This window comes from Python bivittatus, unplaced genomic scaffold (assembly GCF_059951505.1).
Source record: "Python bivittatus isolate LINGU-HERP-01145 unplaced genomic scaffold, Pbiv_v1 ctg000570_np1212, whole genome shotgun sequence".
NCBI classification, from domain to species: domain Eukaryota; kingdom Metazoa; phylum Chordata; class Lepidosauria; order Squamata; family Pythonidae; genus Python; species Python bivittatus.
This window is the reverse complement of record NW_028277097.1, coordinates 15161048-15181839: the sequence shown is the minus strand read 5'-3', so window position 1 is coordinate 15181839 and position 20792 is coordinate 15161048. Positions and strand designations below refer to the sequence as shown.

The following is a 20792-nucleotide window of genomic DNA, read 5'->3' as shown; positions in this document are numbered from 1 at the left end:
GTTGACTGCCTCCTTCCAATAACAGTGTTACCCATATATTAAATAATACAGCGTAATTACAGTAGATAAAAGAGAGCTTAAAAGCATACAGCTTGCAACTGGGTGCAAACTTGAAAAAGATCTGAATGCCTGCACCTCCTACTGTTAAAATAAATGTGCCAGTTTAAACAAGGCAGATATTGTAGTAAATATTTGGTATTGTAACGATTATCACGCCTCATGCTGTTAAAATAAAAAAGGGCCCCCCTTTACAATTCTGTACATCTGTTGCACAGCTCACACGTCCTTATGTTGGAAGTCTTGCATCTTTCCCAGCAAATGTTCTTCTTACCTTTTGCAGACTCTGTGCCCAAGCTTGTGTTGAAGCAGTCAAGGAGAAACACGAGGCATTTGCTATAGGGATTAAATAGGAATGGGGTGCTACACTGTGCTAATTAATTTCAGCGGGAGCTGGGTCCTCTCTGATATTTCTCCCTTCCGTCTCTCTTAGAAGTGTCTTGTTTCTCCAGTAACGTTTGGGTAGATTCCCCCTCTAACATATATATCTACTTCTGGGCTATCAGATCTTTGCTGCCTGAGTATGTCAAGATTTCTTCAGCTAGGGCACTTGTGTCATCAACAGAAGCGAATATGTGTAGCTCAGGGTTGAACTGTGGAGTCCTTGGGGTTCTCGGAGCTTGGTTGTTTTCTTGCAAACGTTTCATTACCCGGCTAGGTAACATCCTCAGTGCTGAAATGGGATGGGGTTTGCTCTCTGTTTATATACAGTGGCATGCCCTGCCAGTGTTGGTGGGGGTGTGGGTTTTGTTCTGTTCTGTTTTTCCCTCTGGTAGTTCCTTGATTAAGGTATTGTTTACTGCTTGTATGTCTGGTGGTAATCTTGGTGTTAATCTCTGCTTATCTGGGTGAAGATTGCTGGTAAGCATATATCTTATATGGCCAACAATACCTTAATCAAGGAACTACCAGAGGGAAAAAATAAAACAAAACCCCCACCCCCACCAACACCAGCAGGGCAAGCTACTGTATATAAACAGGGAGCAAACCCCACTCCCTTCTAGCACTGAAGATGTTACCTAGCTGGGTAACGAAACGTTTGCAAGAAAACAACCAAGCTCAGAGAACCCCAAGGACTCCATTTGTGTCATCTTCAGAAGATCCCAGCCCTGTTTGCCTTCTGCCTCGATGTCTAAGTGACTACCATGCCATTTCATAAAGAACCTGGGAATACAAAAGTTCCTCCTTTCTTGGTCAAATTAAATGTCTGTCCAGGGATGGCTAAAGGCACCTGTGGCTTGCTTTTTTTATCCAGCCCGTTTTGTGGCCTCTGGAGACCTCCAGAATTGTGCTGCTGAAGAACCTGCTATATGATTTCTTTCTTAAAGTAAAATAGGAGCATTTGGCTGCTAATAGGATGAATGAACATTTTACTTATCCTGCCCAACATCTGGGGGTCAAAAATTCTACCCCTCTCAGGTGATGTCCCTGCATCACTGCCATGGCCCCTCGGATCTTGGGAACATGAAAGAAAAGGAAAAATCCTTTTTTTGTTTCTTTTTCTCAAAAAGACTGACCAACTTGCTGTACAATCCAGTTTCTCCGGGGGAGGGGGGCAATCAGAAGCAAGCAAGCAAAGCATGGGGCAGGAAGCTGGTTTTTCCTTTGCAGCTCATAATTAGAAATATGCTGCTTCTGGGGGAGGTCTGTATATTTTGGGGGGTGACCCTCAATCCTTAATTATAATTTTAGAAATCTGCATTCAGGGTGCATCAGTAGAGCTGAAGCAAAAAGTCCAAATGGTGACATTCTGTTCCCTGATTTGCATTTGATTCCTGTCAACTGGGTTCAGAAGGGGTTTGCTGTGGCCTCCTTCCTAGGACTGAGAGATAGAGACCGACCTGAGGCCATCCAGCAAGCTTTCAAATTAAGACTAGGTTTCCCCACTCCTTTACAGAACTGACTCTCATTTTTGGCTAGCAAAATGGAGTCTGCAAGAAAATGTTGCAGCGTGATTAAAATGCCAATCATGTTCTTATCCAGGAGACTCCATTCAGTCCTGGTTTCTTTCTCTCTCTCTCTCTCTCCCCCCCTTACCCTCACACCCCCCCACCAAAGTTCAGTATTTCATAGCCCTTGAATTCCCCACCTTTATTTCTTTTCCCTTTTAAAGACGCTTTGTACTTCTGAAACCCCAATCTGCCGCCATATCTCCTGCGCAAAAATGTGGTTGTTTAGCTGAGGTTGAAGAATGAGTTCAGTGATGAAGTGATGCTGCCGCCCAGTTTAAATAAATCTAAAAAAAAAAAGTTCTGCGTTTCATTCATTTTTTAAAAAAGCATGTGGAATTTTTAAAACCGCAGCAACAGAAGAATCGCAGCTTTAGCGTGCGGCTAAAGAAAGTAATGGCTTTAAACAGGATACCATCTTCTCATCAGGGAATACAAGATAATGATAGGAAATCGGCTACGCGCTCCTGTGAGTAAATTACTACCTTTTTCAGTGCTCGTCTTTTGGATTAATAACAGGGCCGTGATGGAGATATCAGCTAGCACCTGCCAGAAGCCGCAGCCAACAGGACGAGAATGCCCTACCTGCATATCTTTGTCAGCCAGTTAAAAAAAAAAATTTTTTCTCCTCCGCACCCTGAGGAAAAAAAAAAAACGAGAGCTCTAAATAAATGCCTAAATCATTTTTTGCGGCCATCGAGAACGAGGGGACGTAAACAACAGAATGAGGGGAAACAAATAAATAAATGCATGATTTAAATCATTTTTTGCAGCCGTCGAGAATGAGGGGAAATGAACGATCTAATGAGGGGAAATAAATAAATAAATGCATGATTTAAATCTTCTTTGCAGCCATCGAGAACGAGGGGACGTAAACAATAGAATGAGGGGGAATAAATAAATACATGATCTGAATCGTTTTTTGCACCAGTCAAGAACGAGGGGAAGTAGATAATATAATGAAGGGAAATAAATAAATGAAACATTTAAAGCATTTTTGGCAGCCATCAAGAATGAGGGGACCTGCAAAGAGCTTTAAGACAGAAGATTTAACTCAATGAGTTGTGGGAGGCTTCTGATAGGGAATTCAGAACATTGTGGTATCTATTTTTGTGTGTTCTTTTGTTACCCTTTAGGGCAGTGTTTCTCAAACTTGGCAACTTTAAGATGCATGGACTTCAACTCCCAGAATTCCCCCAGCCAGCATGGCTGGCTGGGGAATTCTGGGAGTTGAAGTCCACGCACCTTAAAGTTGCCAAGTTTGAGAAACACTGCTTTAGGGCTACAAAATGCTGGGTAACTACTTGTTCTGCGGTTCAGTTACTTTTGACTCTTCATGACCTGGATGGCATAACTCTGCCTGGATTGTCTGTAAGTAGCTGCTGCTTGGAATTCTTGTAATTTCCTGCTTGCGTATTAGAATTAGCCTATTGTCTTTGATTTTTCTAGGGATCAGGGTCTTCTCCAACGTGTCTTCCCTTCACATTATGTATCCAAAATATTTAAGCTTTAATTTCATTGACAGCGCTTCCAGTGAGCAGTCTAGTTTTACTTTAACTAGTAAATGATTTCTTCTTGTAGTGCAAAGTATTCTTCATTATTTCTGCACTCAGGGTGATGATCCAGCTTTCATAGCCATTTATTACATCAGAAAACCATGGCTTTGACAGGACAAACTTTTGTTATCAATGTGATGTTTCTATATTTTAATACTTCATCTAGATTTGTCTCTTCCCAATTAGTAGACATCTCTGTATTTCATGGCTTACAGTCACCATCCTTGTGAATTTTTGAGTCTTGGAAGATAAAGTCTGTTGTTACTACTTCGCTCCCTATTTGCATTGGGTTACCATTACTTGTGAGATACCTTTTTGAAAAAAAGACTGGCTTTTTACACTTTTTTTTCACCTTTACCAAGAGATTGCTTAAGTCTTCCTTGCTTCTAGCCATCAAAGTAGTGTCATCAACATATCTGAAGTTGTAGATGTTTCTCCCAGTAGGTTCTGTTCCTTCTACTGCAGCATTTCTCATAATATATTGAGGATATAATGAATACGGAGATAACAAACAACCTTGCACACTCTTATCCCTATTCTGAACCATTTAGTTGTTCCATATTCCGTTCCGACTATTGTTTCTGGTCATCATACAAATTCTTCAATAAGCAGATGACGTGGCTTGATATATTCATGTTTTTAAGGGCTATCTACAATTTGTTGTAGAGAAAAATAGACATATTTTTAAACCCCCTTACCTTTTTAATTATCCATCCAATGTTAACAATGCGATTCCCGGTCTTCTGCCTCTTCTGAATCTTGTTTGTACATCTGCTAGTTCTTGTTTTATGTGTTGTTGAAGTCTGGTTTGCAAAACCTTGGGCATTATCTTACTTGCATGTGAGGTAACTGCAATTGTTTAGTAATTTGAGCATTCTTTGTCACTGTCCTTTCTGAGTCCTAGAATATAATGGGTCTTTTCTGGCCTCTTGACCATTGCTGTGTCTTCTTACAGACCACAGGTAGCATTTGAACTGCATCAATTTGCAAGTGATAAACATTTTGGCTGGTATTTCATCAACTCATGAAACTTTGTTGTTAACAGTGCTTTCTAGGGCCCATTTAATTTCACTTTCCAGATCGTCTAGTTCAGTGACTAAATCTTTATTTATAATCTCTAATGTTTTGCTGGACTCTAATGGTTATCTGGTTTTTTGCAGCCTGGTTATACTAGCCCAGCCCTTGCTGGAAAGCCTGATGAGATTCAGCTGCCTAAGATCCTTTCAGTGTGTGTGTATCTGCCAGAGGGTATAGCAGGAACCAAAAACCTATCAATAATGAAAAGGTCTAAAGCAGTGTTCCTCAACCTTGGCAACTTTAAGATGTATGGACTTCAACTCCCAGCATGCTGGCTGGGGAATTCTGGGAGTCCACACACCTCAAAGTTGCCAAGGTTGAGAAACACTGGTTTAAAGATACTGCTGAAATCATGGATCCTCAGAGAGATCCTTCAGTGTGTACAAAATGTCCACGCTGTAGTCCTCCATCTTGTAGTCCTCCATCTTACAATGAGATCCTTTCAGTAGCAAACCTGGGATGATGCAAACCTTACTATATTTTTGTTTGTTCAGTCCTAATCACATTCTGTCAAATTTCTGCATCATTCTACACATTTTTTTAAAAATGAAAAAAGTGTTCATTTTAAGATGAAGCGTATACCTACAGTTTTTATGTCCCCATCTGTAACACGTACAGCTCTGGGAGAAACGTCTCCAAATTCATGCCGGTTTTTGTGTGACTTCAGAGGCATTCACTTTGGCAGTGAATGTGGTACAAAAACACTGCATACAAATAGATAGATATATGGCAAATAAAGTTGCATCTTAGCAGCAGTTTTACAATTTTTAACAGCATGAAATGCAATAGTATTTACTCTACAAACAGCTGCATCACAGATATCCAAGCTATGTACAATCCAGAGGTCAATACTATTCCAATCTGCATCATAACTGAAGAAAAGTGGATTAGATAGGTCCTCAAAGATCTAAACTTTTTTCACATTATAAAATAATGTAATGCACTTTGCAATTTTTGTCAATGTCATATTTAGCATTAATTGCACGACTGAAGCAACCTTATGTTCATAAATATTTTAGAAATCATATTCAGCATTGATATATTGTCCCCTCATCTTTAAAGGTTTAGTTTATCTTAATCATCATTGCATTAACAGTTTCCAGTTTGTATTGTATGAATACCACTGTACTCAGTTATGACCTGTATTCTATAATGTCTGAATCGTATTTTATAATGCAGTAAAACAATTAACTTGGGGGAAAAAAGACAGGTCCACATTGTTAAGTGAACCAGATGAAATTCTCCTGCATCCTGAGACGCAAGTGAAGTGTTCACCAGAGGCCAGTTTTGGTATTCACATTTGGAGTTGCCTCCAGGAATGCAGAAAGCCACATACGGAACTTGAGTTTACAGTTCCCCCAAACCCAAATCAGATAGCAAGAGGAGCCTTTACACCTCCTTCCACCCACTGGACTGTATAGGAAATGAGCATGAGTAATCGATGCAGGCAAAAAATAGTATCCGGCTGTAACCAGCCACATTTTTATCTTTGTTTTCCGTGATCAGGAAAGGGTGGTTGCTGTGGAAAGCTTAACCATGAGTTACTTCGGCCTCTGAGCATGGAGAATGCAATTCTTGTCATATGGTAGGGGAGGTTCCAGTTTGTAGCATGGCTTCTTCCTCCTACCACCAGATGCGCCAAGCTAGCAGGAGGGTGTTCCAGTGTTATATATTTACGTTTTGTCTTCTCTAATTTAAGAAAACACGTCACTGCCAGTGGGAACCGTTCCTTGCGTCTGTGCTCTTCTGACTCAGTTTGCTTCGGTTTTCAGAAACCTTGAACAAAACAGGGGAAGTGCTTATCCTTTTGTAAAAATCCAGTAAGACCTTTGATTCCTCCACTTCCTACAGGTGAGAGATCGAAGAAGAGAATTGGGGGCTTATTGGAAAACATCAGATACAACAAACTTCTCTTCTAACTAATGTCCTTATTTTGTAGTTAACTTGCTTCATTCAATGGATATTATGCTTTTGTCCAGGTGCAAATTCTTCCATTTCTAATCTTCACTTGTTTCCCCTCCTCCTCCTCCTCTTCTTTTGGCTCTTCTTCATGGCTGCCTTAATGCATATTCCCCCAGTCTTTGAGTGAGCAGAGGCTGCCCAGTTTAAGTGGCAGTGCCCTGATGGCCAAGCTCTCTTCTGCCTCAGGCAGAATACTGTACTGTACTAGACAAGTACTGTAGTGGTACAGTCCTGATATTTCATTCAGGACAAGTTAAGGAAGGTGATTTACTTGATTCTCCTGGTTTTGCTTTGCCTGAAACCAGCTGTTACTTCCCAGGAGAAAAAACCTCCACCAATTGGAGATTGTAAGAATTGATTCTCAGACTTGTCAGGGCTCAAGCAATCATTGTCTAAATACAGGTAGTCCTTGTTTAGCGACCACAACTGGGACCAGCAACTCATTCCTTAAAGTGAAGTGGTTGCTAAGTGAAGAATCACATGACGGTGATTGTGCTTACAATTTTACTTCAGGTTTCCTTTGTTTTATAGCATCAGAAGGATACAACCCCAAACAGCCAGGTGAGCCCAAACAACAGGGAAGTTTTATGGAACTTGACTCATGAGGAAGCTGTGTAAAAGGGCAAATCTTACAGCCCTTTTCCCCCATTCCCCTGCTCTTTGGAATGCTTGCCCCGCTGCTGGGATAATTGGCAAGAAGGGAATTAATGTTTGTATTTCCATTCATTGGAGAGGAAGGGATTACAAGAGAGTAAGCAGGCACACAGTGGGGAATACACATTGAAAGGAATGTGCTAGCACCTGCTGTTTGCCTACCACATTGCTTAGGAGGCAAACAAAAGCCTTTAGTGTGAAACTGATTAGAGTCTTGTCAGTTACAGGAAGCAGCTGCCAACCAGCTAATTAAGGTCACAGAGCTGAGTCAACTTTGCCCTTTGCAGGGATGCTCTGCACTGCAGAGAAAAGCAGCTCAGGAACAGATCCTCATTTAGGCAATCCCTCCACTCTGAGAGAAGGGGAGAAAGAAAGGGAAAAAAAGGGTCAGGCACAAGACAACTTGTACTAACTGACTATAATAGTGAACGCATGACTGAGAAAGAGAAGCTGTGAAAATTGTAAATGCAGGTATTGGTCACAAAGTTACTTTTTCATCACCATTGTAACTGCAAATGGTTGCTGTCTGAGTCAGTCACTAAACAAGGATTACCTGTAATTCACACTTGCAGATAGCCCCGTTATCAGAGAAGAGACCCACCTCCTCTTTGACGCACCATAAGGTTATGAGAAAGAGACTGCAAATGTTTCTGCTTCTCTGGACGCATATATGCCAAACTGAAAATAGTTCACTGACTGGAAGTCTTTTATCATGGCTGCTTTCATGGCTAGAGGTATTTGTGCTTGAGAAACATCTCTTTGGCTAGCAAAAATCTGAGAGCTGGGCTGTACATGGGAAAGGCTTTCTGTTTTTGCACAGGTGCTATTGTTACCTGGAATTTTAGGCTTCATTATTAGCTTTTTAATAAAGGTGTTATTAGCATTTTAGCATGAAAATTTAAAACCGAGGTAATCTTCTTCAGTGACCATTCAAAGTTACAACGGTGCTGAATGAGGGGGACTTATGGCCAGCCCTTGAAGTTGCGGCTGTCACAGTATCCCCTCAGTCACATGATTGTGATTTGGCACTTGGCAGCTGGTACGCAATTACAATGGTTGTAGCATCCCACAGTCATGTAATCGCCATTTGCAACCCTCCTGTCAGAAGCCTCGCAATCCATTAAATAGTTAATCAGCTGGCTTGCTTTGTTTCTGCCATTATGGAAAAGGGGGAGAGGGAGAGAACTATTAAGCACAGGTGGACTGTTATAGGGTTCCCAGAGACAACCAAGGTCGTACCAGCCTGAGACCCAGGAAGAGCTGAGATCACCAGCAAGAAAGGGATGGACTGGGAAAAGGGGGGCAAAAGAAGGGGGAAAGAAAAAGGGTTTTGGCGCGCGTGGGCTTTTAGTCCTAGCAATAACTTAGAACTGTAGATTGCTTCTTAATAAAGAATTCTTCTGTTTTGAAACCAGCCCATGGTACAACTGAGAGTTTCTTTTATTCTGAGTCTGGCTGATTCTTACACCTTCCTGCTGGCTTCCTACAAGCAAAGTCAATGGGGAAGCCAGCAGGAAGTCACAAGTTGCGGTCACGTTATGTCGCACTTAATGACTACATGGGATTTGCTTAACGACCGCAACCAGAATTGCCAGAACTGCCATCATAAGTTAGTGTGGTCACATGATTTTTCACTTTACGACCATGTCACTTAGCGACCGAGTTGCCAGTCCCAATTATGGTTGTTATCTGAGGACTAGTTGTACATTTAAGGGCACCTCCTGTGTTTCAAAAAAAGAATTCAAGGTAATATCTTGGAGATACAGGAAGTGGATTGAAGGTTTTCTGATAAAGTATAAAGGAAAAAAATCACTATGATTTGGTTCAAGCATCTTTGAAACTGGTTTGTGTGTTGAACTGGAATTAATCGGCTTTCAGAGTGAATTTATGATGGTGGCGGTGATGATTGATATTATCATGTGGACACAGAACTGATCAGTTCATCCTCTCTCTGTAGTCAGTTTCACTCTTCGGCCTATCCTTGAATGAATAGGTTGTGGGACAGAGAAGTGACTCTTGATGTTTATGGCAGCCTAATTAAAAAAACAGGTTGAAATATCAGCACCCCCCCAACTGGCTTGCAGAATGAATGGAGGAAGGGGTCAACAGCAGCCACACATATATGCCCCCAAACACACCCAAGAGAGCACTACTGCCCACTTAAAAAAAAAAATGCAGGTACTGTACACCCCTGTGCATAAGGAGCCTGAGTAATATCTGACCAGCGCTTCAGAACATATTGCTCAGTCATAGCCCAGGCAGAAGCTTTTGTGGAAACAGGTGTCTGAGCTCTCCAGTAGCATACGCGAAATGGCTGTGGCATTCAGTGCTCAGGGACCAGAAGGGAGTGAGAGTGTGTATGTGTGCTCCCAGCAGTCTAAAGTACCCAGTGAGAACTAGGCAAATCCCAGCCCCTGACCACATCAACAGCTGCATCATCAGTGAGGTACTGTAGGCCATTTGTATGCAAGACTGGTATTGGGCAAAGAGGAAGAATGCTACTTCAAAGCTGGAACAGCAAAGGATGAATTTGGGCTGCTTGTGTGGTGGGCTGGGGAGGAGATGGAGGTGATGTTGATGTTCTTATTTTAATTGAGGCGCAGTGTGTGTGGGGAGGGTGCGAGGGGGTGTGCAAGAGGCTTGGTGCAGGTCAGGGAGGGTGCACAAGGGTGCAAGAGGGTGCACAACTGGCCAGCACAGAGCGAGCACAGAGGGGCTGGGGGAGAGTGTGTGTGTGGGGGAGACTTACTCCAGCGACTTGCAACCTTCTCTGCCAGCTTCCCCACTGACTTTCTGGGAAGCCAGCATGGAAGGTTGCAAATGGTGATCACATGACCGTGGGATGCTGCAACGGCCATAACTCTGAGGACCACCATCAATCAGCACTGTTTGAACTTTGAGTGGTCGCTGACCTAATGGTTATAGGTCGAGGACTACCTGTAATTAATTGGTCACAATGCTCCCTGGTAACTTTGATTAAGTTATTTTGGCATCTGCCTAACCTCCCAGGGTGGTTGTCGTATAAAACAATGTAAGACATGTATGTTGCCTGTAAGGCAAGGTGGAGTGTATGAAATGTTGAATGTGCACTTTGGAAGATTGTAGGAGGATTAGAAGGTCGAAAAGTAATTGATTGTTACAGAGATGCATTGTAAAATCACAGAAGCAGCCTTAAATTCTCTATTTACTTAGCTCAGCATTGAATAATTGTGATTCTCCAGCATTCCAAGCAGAGGAATTTTTCAGCTGTACTTGCAATTACTAGGGATTAAACCTGGGACAAAATTCCTAAGAGTGCTGTACTCCAAAGGCCCCTAAGAGCCAAACCCTCACCTCTTCCATCAAGCGCAAAAGAGAACTGTCTGAATATAGGCCCTCGGCTGCAAACCTAGAGCCGTCCCAGCAGACAAATGGAATACTAAACAGTGACAAGCATTTGTCATCTGTTCTGCAGCAACAGTGGCGTGTTTAAGAAGATGTTACTGGAACATACAATAGAGTACTGTAGCGTATAATAGTTGCAGGGGGTGGGCGAAGCTGATCATAGAAAATATTCTTTTCAAGTGTATTTTTCTTTTAGTTCAGCTCTTTGGCTGAAATTGGGAGGCACTTAGAGGATGCTTAGAAGATAGTTCTCTCATGACATTTAATATTTGGGCAGACAGATCCTCAACCCGTGTTGCATTACCTTCTGCACAAGAGAAACACTCTGACAAAACACAGTGAAGCATTCAGTATGGGTGCAGGAGGATGTCCTCTGAAGAAACAGCCGAAAGGGAATGGTTGTGTTTAGTCTCAAGAAGAGGCAGGAGGAAAAATGATTGCATTTGTCTAATATATGAAAGGCTATTGTGGAAAATGTGGAGCAGGCTTTTTCTGTGCTGCTTCAGGGGACAGGACAACTTGTAGGGTGCAAGTGGATTCTAGCCTCCATTCTGTATCAGCCCCCCCGATTAATGAATACAGTTGTCTTAATAAGACTGCACAAAGATGGTTGCATAGCTAGTATAGCATCTTACCTCTCTCCTTGGCCTACAAACTGGAATAAAGTCTCCAAAATGTTACCAGATTTAGAAAAATTTATACACCTTCAGAGAAGTGCAAGCATATAGATACACCTTCAACAAGTGCCAAAATTCACCAACGCAGAGAAATAGCAGAACGTGGCTTTTTTTGGGGGGGGGATGATAATTGTTATTTTTATTGAGAATATAGCAAACCTAGTAGATAAACAAGTAAATAAAGTACAACACAGAGAATATGGTTGTTAGTGGAATCCGGGCTGCAAAAATCTAGGTGCCAATAGAAGCGAATACGCGTAGCTCAGGGTTGAACTGTGGAGTCCCTGGGGTTCTCTGAGCTTGGTTCTTTTCTTGCAAACGTTTCGTTACCTGGCTAAGTAACATCACTGAAGATGTTACCTAGCCGGGTAACGAAACGTTTGCAAGAAAACAACCAAGCTCAGAGCACCCCAAGGACTCCACAAAAATCTAGATAGCCATTAAATAGCAGAGAGACACAATAAAGAAAATCTCTAACTTTTTACTCTCATCTAGTGGCCATTTGAATTTTTGCAGCCTAGATATGGTAGCTCTTGTCAAATCCCATATCCTGTTTATCCATCTGTGAACAGAATAATCATCTTTGGATCTTCACTGGCAAGCTGTCTGAAATGTGGCAGTAGTGAGAGAAAATTCAAGGAGTTCCTAATATAACAGTTCATATTTTTAAAGAGAAAACTGAGTATAGTGGCTGCAATTCTAAATTAAAGGGGGGGGGAGGCTGCCATTTTTTTCTGTTTTATTAAAGATGTTAGCCGAGAAGACATGAACGCTGAAATAGGGCTACCATGTTTGGTAGGATGACCTGATTACATTATGTTCCTTTTAATACTTTAGGAATAGTGTTAGAAAGAGGATTAGTTGTGATTAACATGATGAGATTTTGCCATATGTAATAGCAGTATGTGGGCACATTTGGTTGCCATTTTTTGAAGTTTAACTGAGTTTTGAATAGATAGAGAATTTTAGCTTTTTTAAAAGAAGAGGAGGAGGTGCCATCTTTTTTTTGAGCTGTAGGCCACACTTGGACTTCAGTGGTAATCTGGAAGATGCACCTCAAATAATAGAAAGCAATCTGTTGTCCTCTGTTGTCCCAGGCTGCTTTTCCTTCCCAGATCTTCTTCGCTTTTGCCTACTCTCTTCTGCCTTTGAGACAAGCCTAAATGCCAAGGTTTTTCCTTTTTCCTTCCTTTCTTCCTAAGGAGTCCTAATATTGTTGTGTTTAGGATACCTATATAAACAAATATGTGTTTCATTCATTGAACTGGCATGGCATTCTCCAAAGAATCTCAAAACAAATTTGGTGAGTTGATTGATTATATGCCATCAAATCAGTGTTGACTCTTAGCAGTCACACAGATAGACCTTCTCAAGGATGATCTGTCCCCAACCTGGCCTTCAACAGTGCTCTGGTTACCTCTGTAATTAAGTCCATCCAGTTTGCTGCTGGTTGGATATTCAGGATATTGTGCAATATTTGCACACTCTGTTAAGTCTCCTTTCTTTTCTAAGAATGCTTGTGGTGTCCATTTGGGTCAAGTCCCCTGGAATCCAAATGATAGCATCTGTGACCAATGCCACCTTTCCATTTATTTTATTAAAAGAAACTTGTTTTAAAAAAAAAAAGTAAACCTGGCGGATGCCAGGGGTGTGATCCACGGGCATATTCCCAGTCCTTGCTTTAGAAGTCTCTTCTCTGAAAAGAAGACTTTGTCTCATTTTATGAATGAGTTCCTGGCAGAGAAGAAGAGCTCCATTGAAACTGTTTGATGGTAGATCATGTCTGGAGATGCATTATTGGCCCATTTATGGTGGTGCTCTTTAGAATTTTTTTTGTGTTAATGAACATTAGCAATCAGAAAGGGGGGAAAGTTGCTGAAAAGTTGCCGTAGAGAGCTTTGGCTAATCAGTCTCAATTACTTCAGTCCTAGCAAGAAAAAAATTAAAAAGCTTTTTCAGAAGCAAGGCACGTTGATTGGTCATGCACAGTTATAAAGGAGAACAAAGGGACAAAGGGAAAGTAGAGGTGATGCTGAATTCTTCATTCATTCATTCATTCATTCATTCATTCATTCATTCATTTATTTATTTGGCTTGTATGCCGCCCATCTCCCCCACGGGTGACTCTGGGCGACTCACAATAAAAAAGAAGAAATACATAAATATTATGTTTAATATATTGTGGTGTAAATTACCTTTCATCTTACAGATGATTAAGGAAGATTTTTTTTCTCCCTTCTCACCAAGATTGAGCTTGCCATCTCTTGAACCACAAGAAAAAGAACCAGATGGGGCACACAGGTTAAAAGCAAGACCTTTACTCACTTTTAGGAAAGCATTAAAGGGCAGCCATGAACTTCAGCTTTTCGGGGACTATGTTTTTTGGCAGGGGGAATGGGTTGGCACTCCCTTTTGGCCCGTGTGAATCGAGTTTGGCTTCTGCTGCCCTGTTTACGGGGCCCCCGCCAAGTCTTTTCTTCAATATTTCTTTCTTTGGTGCAGCTGAGCTTTTGATCTTGCTTTTACTCACACAAACATGGATTGACCTTCGCACAACCTGCCTGCTGACAAACTGTGCAAGTGTTTTGGTACCCCAAGATCTCAGAATGAACTTGCTTTGGCCAGTTTGGTTGTTTTTGTTTTGAAAGAGAGAAGATCGGAAAAAATGCAGCTAGCAAATAAATATTTCCAATCTATAACCCCAGACTGGTAGAGTCAAGTGTAAGCCCAGGTTCAGGTCAGATAAAATAAAGCAGGGGGACTGGAAGCTGCCCATAACTGACAGGATCCTTGCACTGGGAAGGGTTTTCTGCAGATCAAAAGGAAATGTGGGAGAATACGTGGGAGAGGGAGGGAGAGGGAGAGGGAGAGGGAGAGAGAGAGAGAATGAATGTGTTGCTTTCTCTCCTAAACGATTAGCAAGGAATGGGTTACCACCACCAGAAAATTCCAGGGCAGTAGGCTTCGAATAGGAAGTTGAAAAAGCATACTGGCCAAGGGAATCGCTTCTGAAAGTCAAGAAATTTATAGGAATATGTTCATGAAGCCCAGGAATCAACCGAAACTGTTGTCTTTGAAAGCTTCACTAAATGCAAGAGAGCTTTCTCCAGTTTCACTTGTTTGTTGGGTTTGTACAACATTCTTAACCTGGTAAATCAACAGACCCACTCCCTGGCTTTGGACAACACGCTGAACCATAAATGAATGGGCCAAGTTTCCACAAAACCAAGGTTGATGCTGATCAAGGTCACACATTGTGCAAATGTAGCTGCTAGGCATTACATTGGTGTGGCTAAACCCTTGCCAACACAGCCTCTATGGGTGGGTGCCTGTGAGAAAGAACCTGGTCTTGTGTATGGAGTGGGTCGTCTTCCCCTCCCCTGTGTGGGGATGGAAAGGTGGCATTAAAAGTGGGGCTTTCTAGCCTGCTTTCATGGGCTTGGTTTACACATTTAATTAAACCGTGGTCTGTTCAATCCTGGCTTATTGTATAAACCAAAATGGCTGAGTTCAGCCATCATGCAAACACTAACCAATCCCCATGATGGTTAGCGCAATGTGCAAACCAGGCCTCTGGGTCTCTGGATGTCTTTGCACTGCATGGCAATCTGTGGTTAACTCTATCCATCAATAAGGAATTTACCCATGATACAGCCAGCAGACAAGGGGGTTCTTTGAAACCCCCTGAGCAGGTGCTTCTGCTGGTTCTTTGTTCTTTGGAAAAGAAGTTCAGTCTGCCTGGTTAGGAGATCACAGCAGTTCTGGGTTTATTTTATTTCAGTTTTTTCTCTGTGATCCTGTTGAGCTTAGAACCACTGTATGGACACTGGGGAAGTTCCTCTTGATTTTTACAAATAATTTCTGTTTATATGGAGAAAGTAACAGAGAGAGAGAGAGAGAGAGATGCATATCTATAGCAGCAGATGCTACCATCTTTTTTTCTGGAGAGTTTAATCATTATGCAACCCTAAAGTGTCCATTAATCAGGTTTCCAAGCCAAGAACAAACCATGGTTTTAGATTATTGTATCCTTAAATCTTCAACCCTTATGTTTTAAAGATTATTTTAATGTGTGGGGGAGTGTGTTTATCACTCAATAAACAAAGAAAAACATCGCTTCCAGAAAAGAAGAAACCATTGTTCTCACATCTCTCTTGTGTTGCCATAAGATGGGTATTCAGTTGAGCTCTAGGAAGAGTTGCATTCAGACTTTGGAGAGTCTTTCCAACGGTGCCAACAAGCTGATTGTATAACTAACCATGGAACTAATTTCTGGTTTGTCTAACCTGCCAAGTGACTGTCATGAACCCTGACACTCACCATTTTACAGAACAGGTGAAGCACCTCTCCCAAGCTTGGTATTTCTGCGTTTTCAACTCCATTATAATTTCTTTTCAAGGGCTGATCCTAGAGCACTTCCATAGGAAAACTCTTCAGCAGTTTGAAACCAATCCCAGATTCCAGTGAAGCCATGACATCAACTGTGTTCAAGAGCTGAACTGATTTATTTCTAAGTTCAGGTGTAATGTATTTGAAACTGCAGTAAAACCAGTATCCCTTCCCCTTCCCCTTCCCCCCTTCCTCCCTCCCTTCCTTCCACTACAGCTTTGGATCCACTTCCCTGTTTGCAGGACTTCCTACCCTACCATGCCTCCTGGCTCCCGAAGCTTTAGGTTTTTCAAAGGGAAGGGTAGCTTGCTACATTTTTGTACTCCTCCTCATAGGAACTGTCGGGATTTTTTCCCTGTACATGATCAGATAAACACATACAACATGAAGTAAGCATGTGGATTGGGTGTTTGTATGTGGGTCTGAAGATGATTGTGGATCATTTTCAAACTGCTTCTGTGGGATGGCAGAGTGAAAACAGCACAGAAATGCCCTTCATTTGAACTGATTTTTTACCCATGTCGTTTCTGAAAGCAGCAGCGCATGAAAGAGGATGTCTCCAGCCAGTTGTTAAGCAGAATTAGTTTTTCAGTATAAGACAACAGATCGCTCTGCTGTTTAGCAATTAATAATGATGAAGTACGGGGTGCATTGGAATTATTAGTACAAAGCTGCAAGACAGAAAAACCAGACATATTATCTTAGTACCCTAAAGCTTTATGGAATAATAGAAGGAGAGAATCTTCTATGAGCACTAAGCATTCTTGTACCCTCAATATTACTATGATTGCTAATTATAATATATGGTGCTTTTGAAGTTCAAAGCCTTTATCTCAGTAAATCCTTCAGCAAATCTGCCACAAAGGTCAATATTGTTATTTTGCAACATAGAATACTATGCATTGAACCCCAGATTTGATAGATTCTCCCTCTTCTTACCATGTCCGGTGCGTCCCTATCTCTTACCTGTATAGCTAGCCGTCTTCCTTCTCTGCATTCTGACAGAACAACCCAATACCTGTGCGTTACCTTGATGCAGGGATTTCCTTCCTCTTTCAGGGTTACCTGTCTGAAGGCCTTGTAACCAAATGGTATCGATCACCTCGCTTGCTCCTTTCACCCAACAACTACACCAAAGCCATTGACATGTGGGCAGCTGGGTGCATCCTGGCAGAAATGCTTACGGGAAAGATGCTTTTTGCTGGTAAGTCTCCAATTTTTTTATATACATTTCTGGTTCCCCAATGGAACTTTAAAAATTCTTGAAACTTCTTGTCTGTGGTCTTTTTTTTTTTTTTAAAGGCCCATCTAGGGAACAAGTCCATGGAATCCTTTTTTTCTTTTCATCTATAAAATGGGGGTGGCCTGCAGGCTCTGATAATCATCTGGATGTCCAATTTGTGGCATGGGGGAAAAAAAAGTTTCTGGTCCTCATCAGGTGGGAAATACTCCTTCCCTCCTACCTTTGATTTGACATCATCCAACATACAAAAGGTGTGGAAGGAAGGAATTAGTCCTTGGGTTGGATCCCTGAGTGGGATCTTCACAAAGTAATAGAACTCTTCAAGAAGGTCTTATTTTAGCTCTGTCAGCCAGATCCATAACGGAAAGGCAAGGACGTGCCCTGGTAACAAGAGGTCAACCTGCCCCGTTTGCCACTCGATTGCTCACAATGCCTTCACTTTCTGTCTGCTCAGCACCACTTGGGGAATCATCATGAGTCCTGCTTGGTAACCAAGAGAAGCGTTGCAAATTGGTGTCATACCCTTGGACTGTTGCCCTGATAGCTTCCCCACAGCAGCTGTTTTAATAGCAGTATTAAATAATGCATACGCCAAGCTCTCGGATTAAAAACAGCAAGAGGGGAGAAGATGCATTGGATCATCAGGCTGACTTACTCGCCATTGGGCTGAAATGTGCTAGAGCTGGTTAGGGGGCCGGGATGTTCAATGAGCCCAATATCGGTGGAGTCTGTGCTGTGAATTTGCTATGCAGGACCTTGGTTATTCTATTATGGTTAGTTTAATTTTGCTTTATGCTTGGTTTATAGAGTTTTTTTTTAAAATATTGTGTTTTGTTGATTGTTATTAGCCACCCAGAGCTCATATGTAAGGTGGGTGGCCATAGAAATTTTCTTAAATACTGTAAGTAAATAGACCAACATCATCTTCACCTAAAGTGCTGATTTTATAAACTTCTTCCAAACGAAGAAATGTCCTCAGTTGCAAGAAATGTTGGGGAGAAGCTGGAAAAGGAGCTATGGGTATTTATTCAGGACTAGAATGCCCCTCCTGCTGTTACTTAACAAATAAACAACGCTTCGTTTTTGGTTGGCCCAACTGCCTTTTGTTCTTCTTTGTGTTTGCTATTATTCTAAAATCACTGCCTGTTACTTATTTTGCAATCCTGCAAGATTTCAGCACTTTGGGGAAGCAGCTGCACACAGCTTCCTTAAATAAATAATAAGATTAATTAATAATGGATTCCATGTCCTGCTCTTCTAAAATAATTTCACCCAAGAAGAACTGGTAACGTTGGATGGCCACCTTCTATAATTTAGAGATGAACTTGGTCCCCAAAGCAAGCTGGTTGGGGTGGGGGGATCCAGAGGTTTTTCCACCCTGTAGCAAGCTTATGTTCAAAGTGTTAGGCTGCCTACCAGAAATAACTCAATTTCCCAGGCTGCAGATCGTAATTGGCGTCTCTTTGGGGAGTGAGTGAAAGAATATCTCAGAGTGAGGGTGGGGTGTTGGCAACCTGGCATTCATAGGCACTATGGTGCCTCTGATCACAAAAGCTGGAACCCTCCGACCTGCAAAATGAAAACGAACGATAGATCAAATGAATAGATACTATTGTTTGTAAGTCTTGGGATCTGGATGGTAGATAAATAAATGAAATGAATAAAACTTGTGTTTTAATAAATCAAATATTTGTGTTTGTGCCTGTTACTTACTAGGCTCTATGTCAGAGCCTACAGCAGTGGCCATGTGTCATTCATGTGTATCAGAGTGACCTGAACAAAATAATGTTGAGGGTAGAGTTTTTGGTCACTGTTCCAATGGGCCAGCCATAACCTTCTCCAGGATATTCCATTCCATTCCATTCCATTCCATTCCATTCCATTCCATTCCATTCCATTCCATTCCATTCCATTCCTGTTTACTGTCAGGGTTTTCCCCCATTCTCCTGTATCTAGTCCAGAGATGGCAAACCTATGCCACATGTGTCAGAGATGACACCCCATGACATTTTGGGTGACACGCCAGCATTCACCAACACCCAACAACTGTTCGTCCTGTTTGAGTTACCCAAGAAACTGAATTTCTTTTACTCGTATTTCGTTTTTGTAATTATTTGATGTTTCTTTATATAATACCTAGCACCACACATGATTGGACTGTATTTTTTAAAAAATAAATGAATATGTAAATGAATGTTTCTCTTTTGTTCGGGGGGGGGGACATGCCAGCAGAGTCAAGTTAGGCATTTTCCAAATTTTTGACATGCCAAGCCCAAAAGGTTCATCATCACTAATCTAGTCTGTATTCTGGAGTCACTAAACACCCCTCATTCCCTGTTTGGGAGTTCTGAATTCTTTTTATTCTGTCCAGCCCAGTGGAATGTTGGAAGAAAATACTGCAAAGGGGGTTGGGGTCTTGTCTGTCCCTCTATTCGTAAGCAGGAGAATGCTCCAAAAACCGAACAGAACAGGGCCAAATTTGATGTGGGGAGAGAAGCCATCAACAGTTTGAAAAAGGGCTGGATTAGGCTGGGGAAAGCAGAGAAAATATATCCAGAATAAGATCCCTCAGGGTGGGCTATTCCTCTATTCTCATTTCACCCCCTCTCTCCTGGTCATGTGACTCAGAGCCCATCCCTTGCTTCCCACTTTTGTGTCTGTCTCTCACACACATACACACGCACATGCACTGAGAAGCAACATGTCACTTTTTTATACAGTGCAGTAGAAGAATGCAAATGCTTCCTGTGGCCACTACCGGTGAAGCATTGGAAAGAATTCCAGAAACCATCCTCTGAGTACTTTCCCTATCTTGTTCTGTTTATTTATTTACTTTTGGTTCTTCTTCAGATCTTGGGTTACCTTTAGTCTATAGATAGCTCTTGTTTGTGTGGGTGATACAGATAAAAACAATGAAACCCACAGTCAGAATGAAATAGATTCATTCTGGCTCTCTAAATAAGGGGTTCTGTCTACTTGTCACTGGAATTAATTTCCATTTATTTATTCCATTTATTTTCCATGAATCATCTAAGCTACTTGGTGTTATTGCATCTTGAGATTGTTAATTAATTCAGAGAACAGCAGCACGGATGATCTGGGGACTAGAAAATAAATCCTATGAAAGGGCTTGAAGGATCTGGAAATGTATAGCTTTGAGAATGAAAACGGAGGGGGCATCATAACACTCTTCAAACACTTGAAGGGATGTCACAGAGATGGAGATCAAGACCCATTGTCTATCATTCTGGAGTGCAGGATAGAGAAAAATGGATTTAAATTAGAGTTGATTTCAATTGAATGTTTTAAAAAATCCTATCAGTAAGATCAATTATCCAGAGAATTGATGGGCTTCATTTTGTTGGATGTGTTCAAACGGAGGCTAGATCCCCAACTTTAAGGGATGCTTTATTATGGATTCTTGCATGGAAGGCCTTCTTCCATCCCCAAGATCCCAGTTACGTGTAGATGAAATGTTTCTCCACCAAAGAAAGCTACAGAGATGGAAAATGCACTTTGTTACTGAGTCAAGTACAACAGTGGTCCCCCAGTGTGAACAGGGAGGAATGAATAAGGAAATAACAAGACTATGTATTGATTCACTTCATCATGCTTGCCATCTTTTATCTTTATCTTTTATTGATTTTATTGAAATTTCTTGGTTTGATGGTTGTGAGCTGCCCAGAGTTGTCAAGAGTTGAGCAGCATACAAGTAGTAGTAGTAGTAGTAGTAGTAGTAGTAGTAGTAATAATAATAATAATAATAATAATAATAATAATACAGACAAAGTAATAGAAAATGAAGAAGCTAAAGTGCTCTGGGACTTTAGAATTCAAACAGATA

At 41.5% G+C, this 20792-nt stretch overlaps 1 protein-coding gene across 1 annotated transcript in view; it reads left to right on the top strand.

Annotated features, from left to right (window-relative positions):
- The window catches only part of MAPK4 (mitogen-activated protein kinase 4), a 67958-nt gene that overhangs the window by 39543 nt on the left and 7623 nt on the right, over positions 1–20792 (top strand). Inside the window, exon 3 of the mRNA XM_088152797.1 lies at positions 16765–16909. Within this exon, the coding sequence (XP_088008923.1) occupies positions 16765–16909 (145 nt within the window). The remainder of the gene's footprint in view (positions 1–16764; positions 16910–20792) is intronic.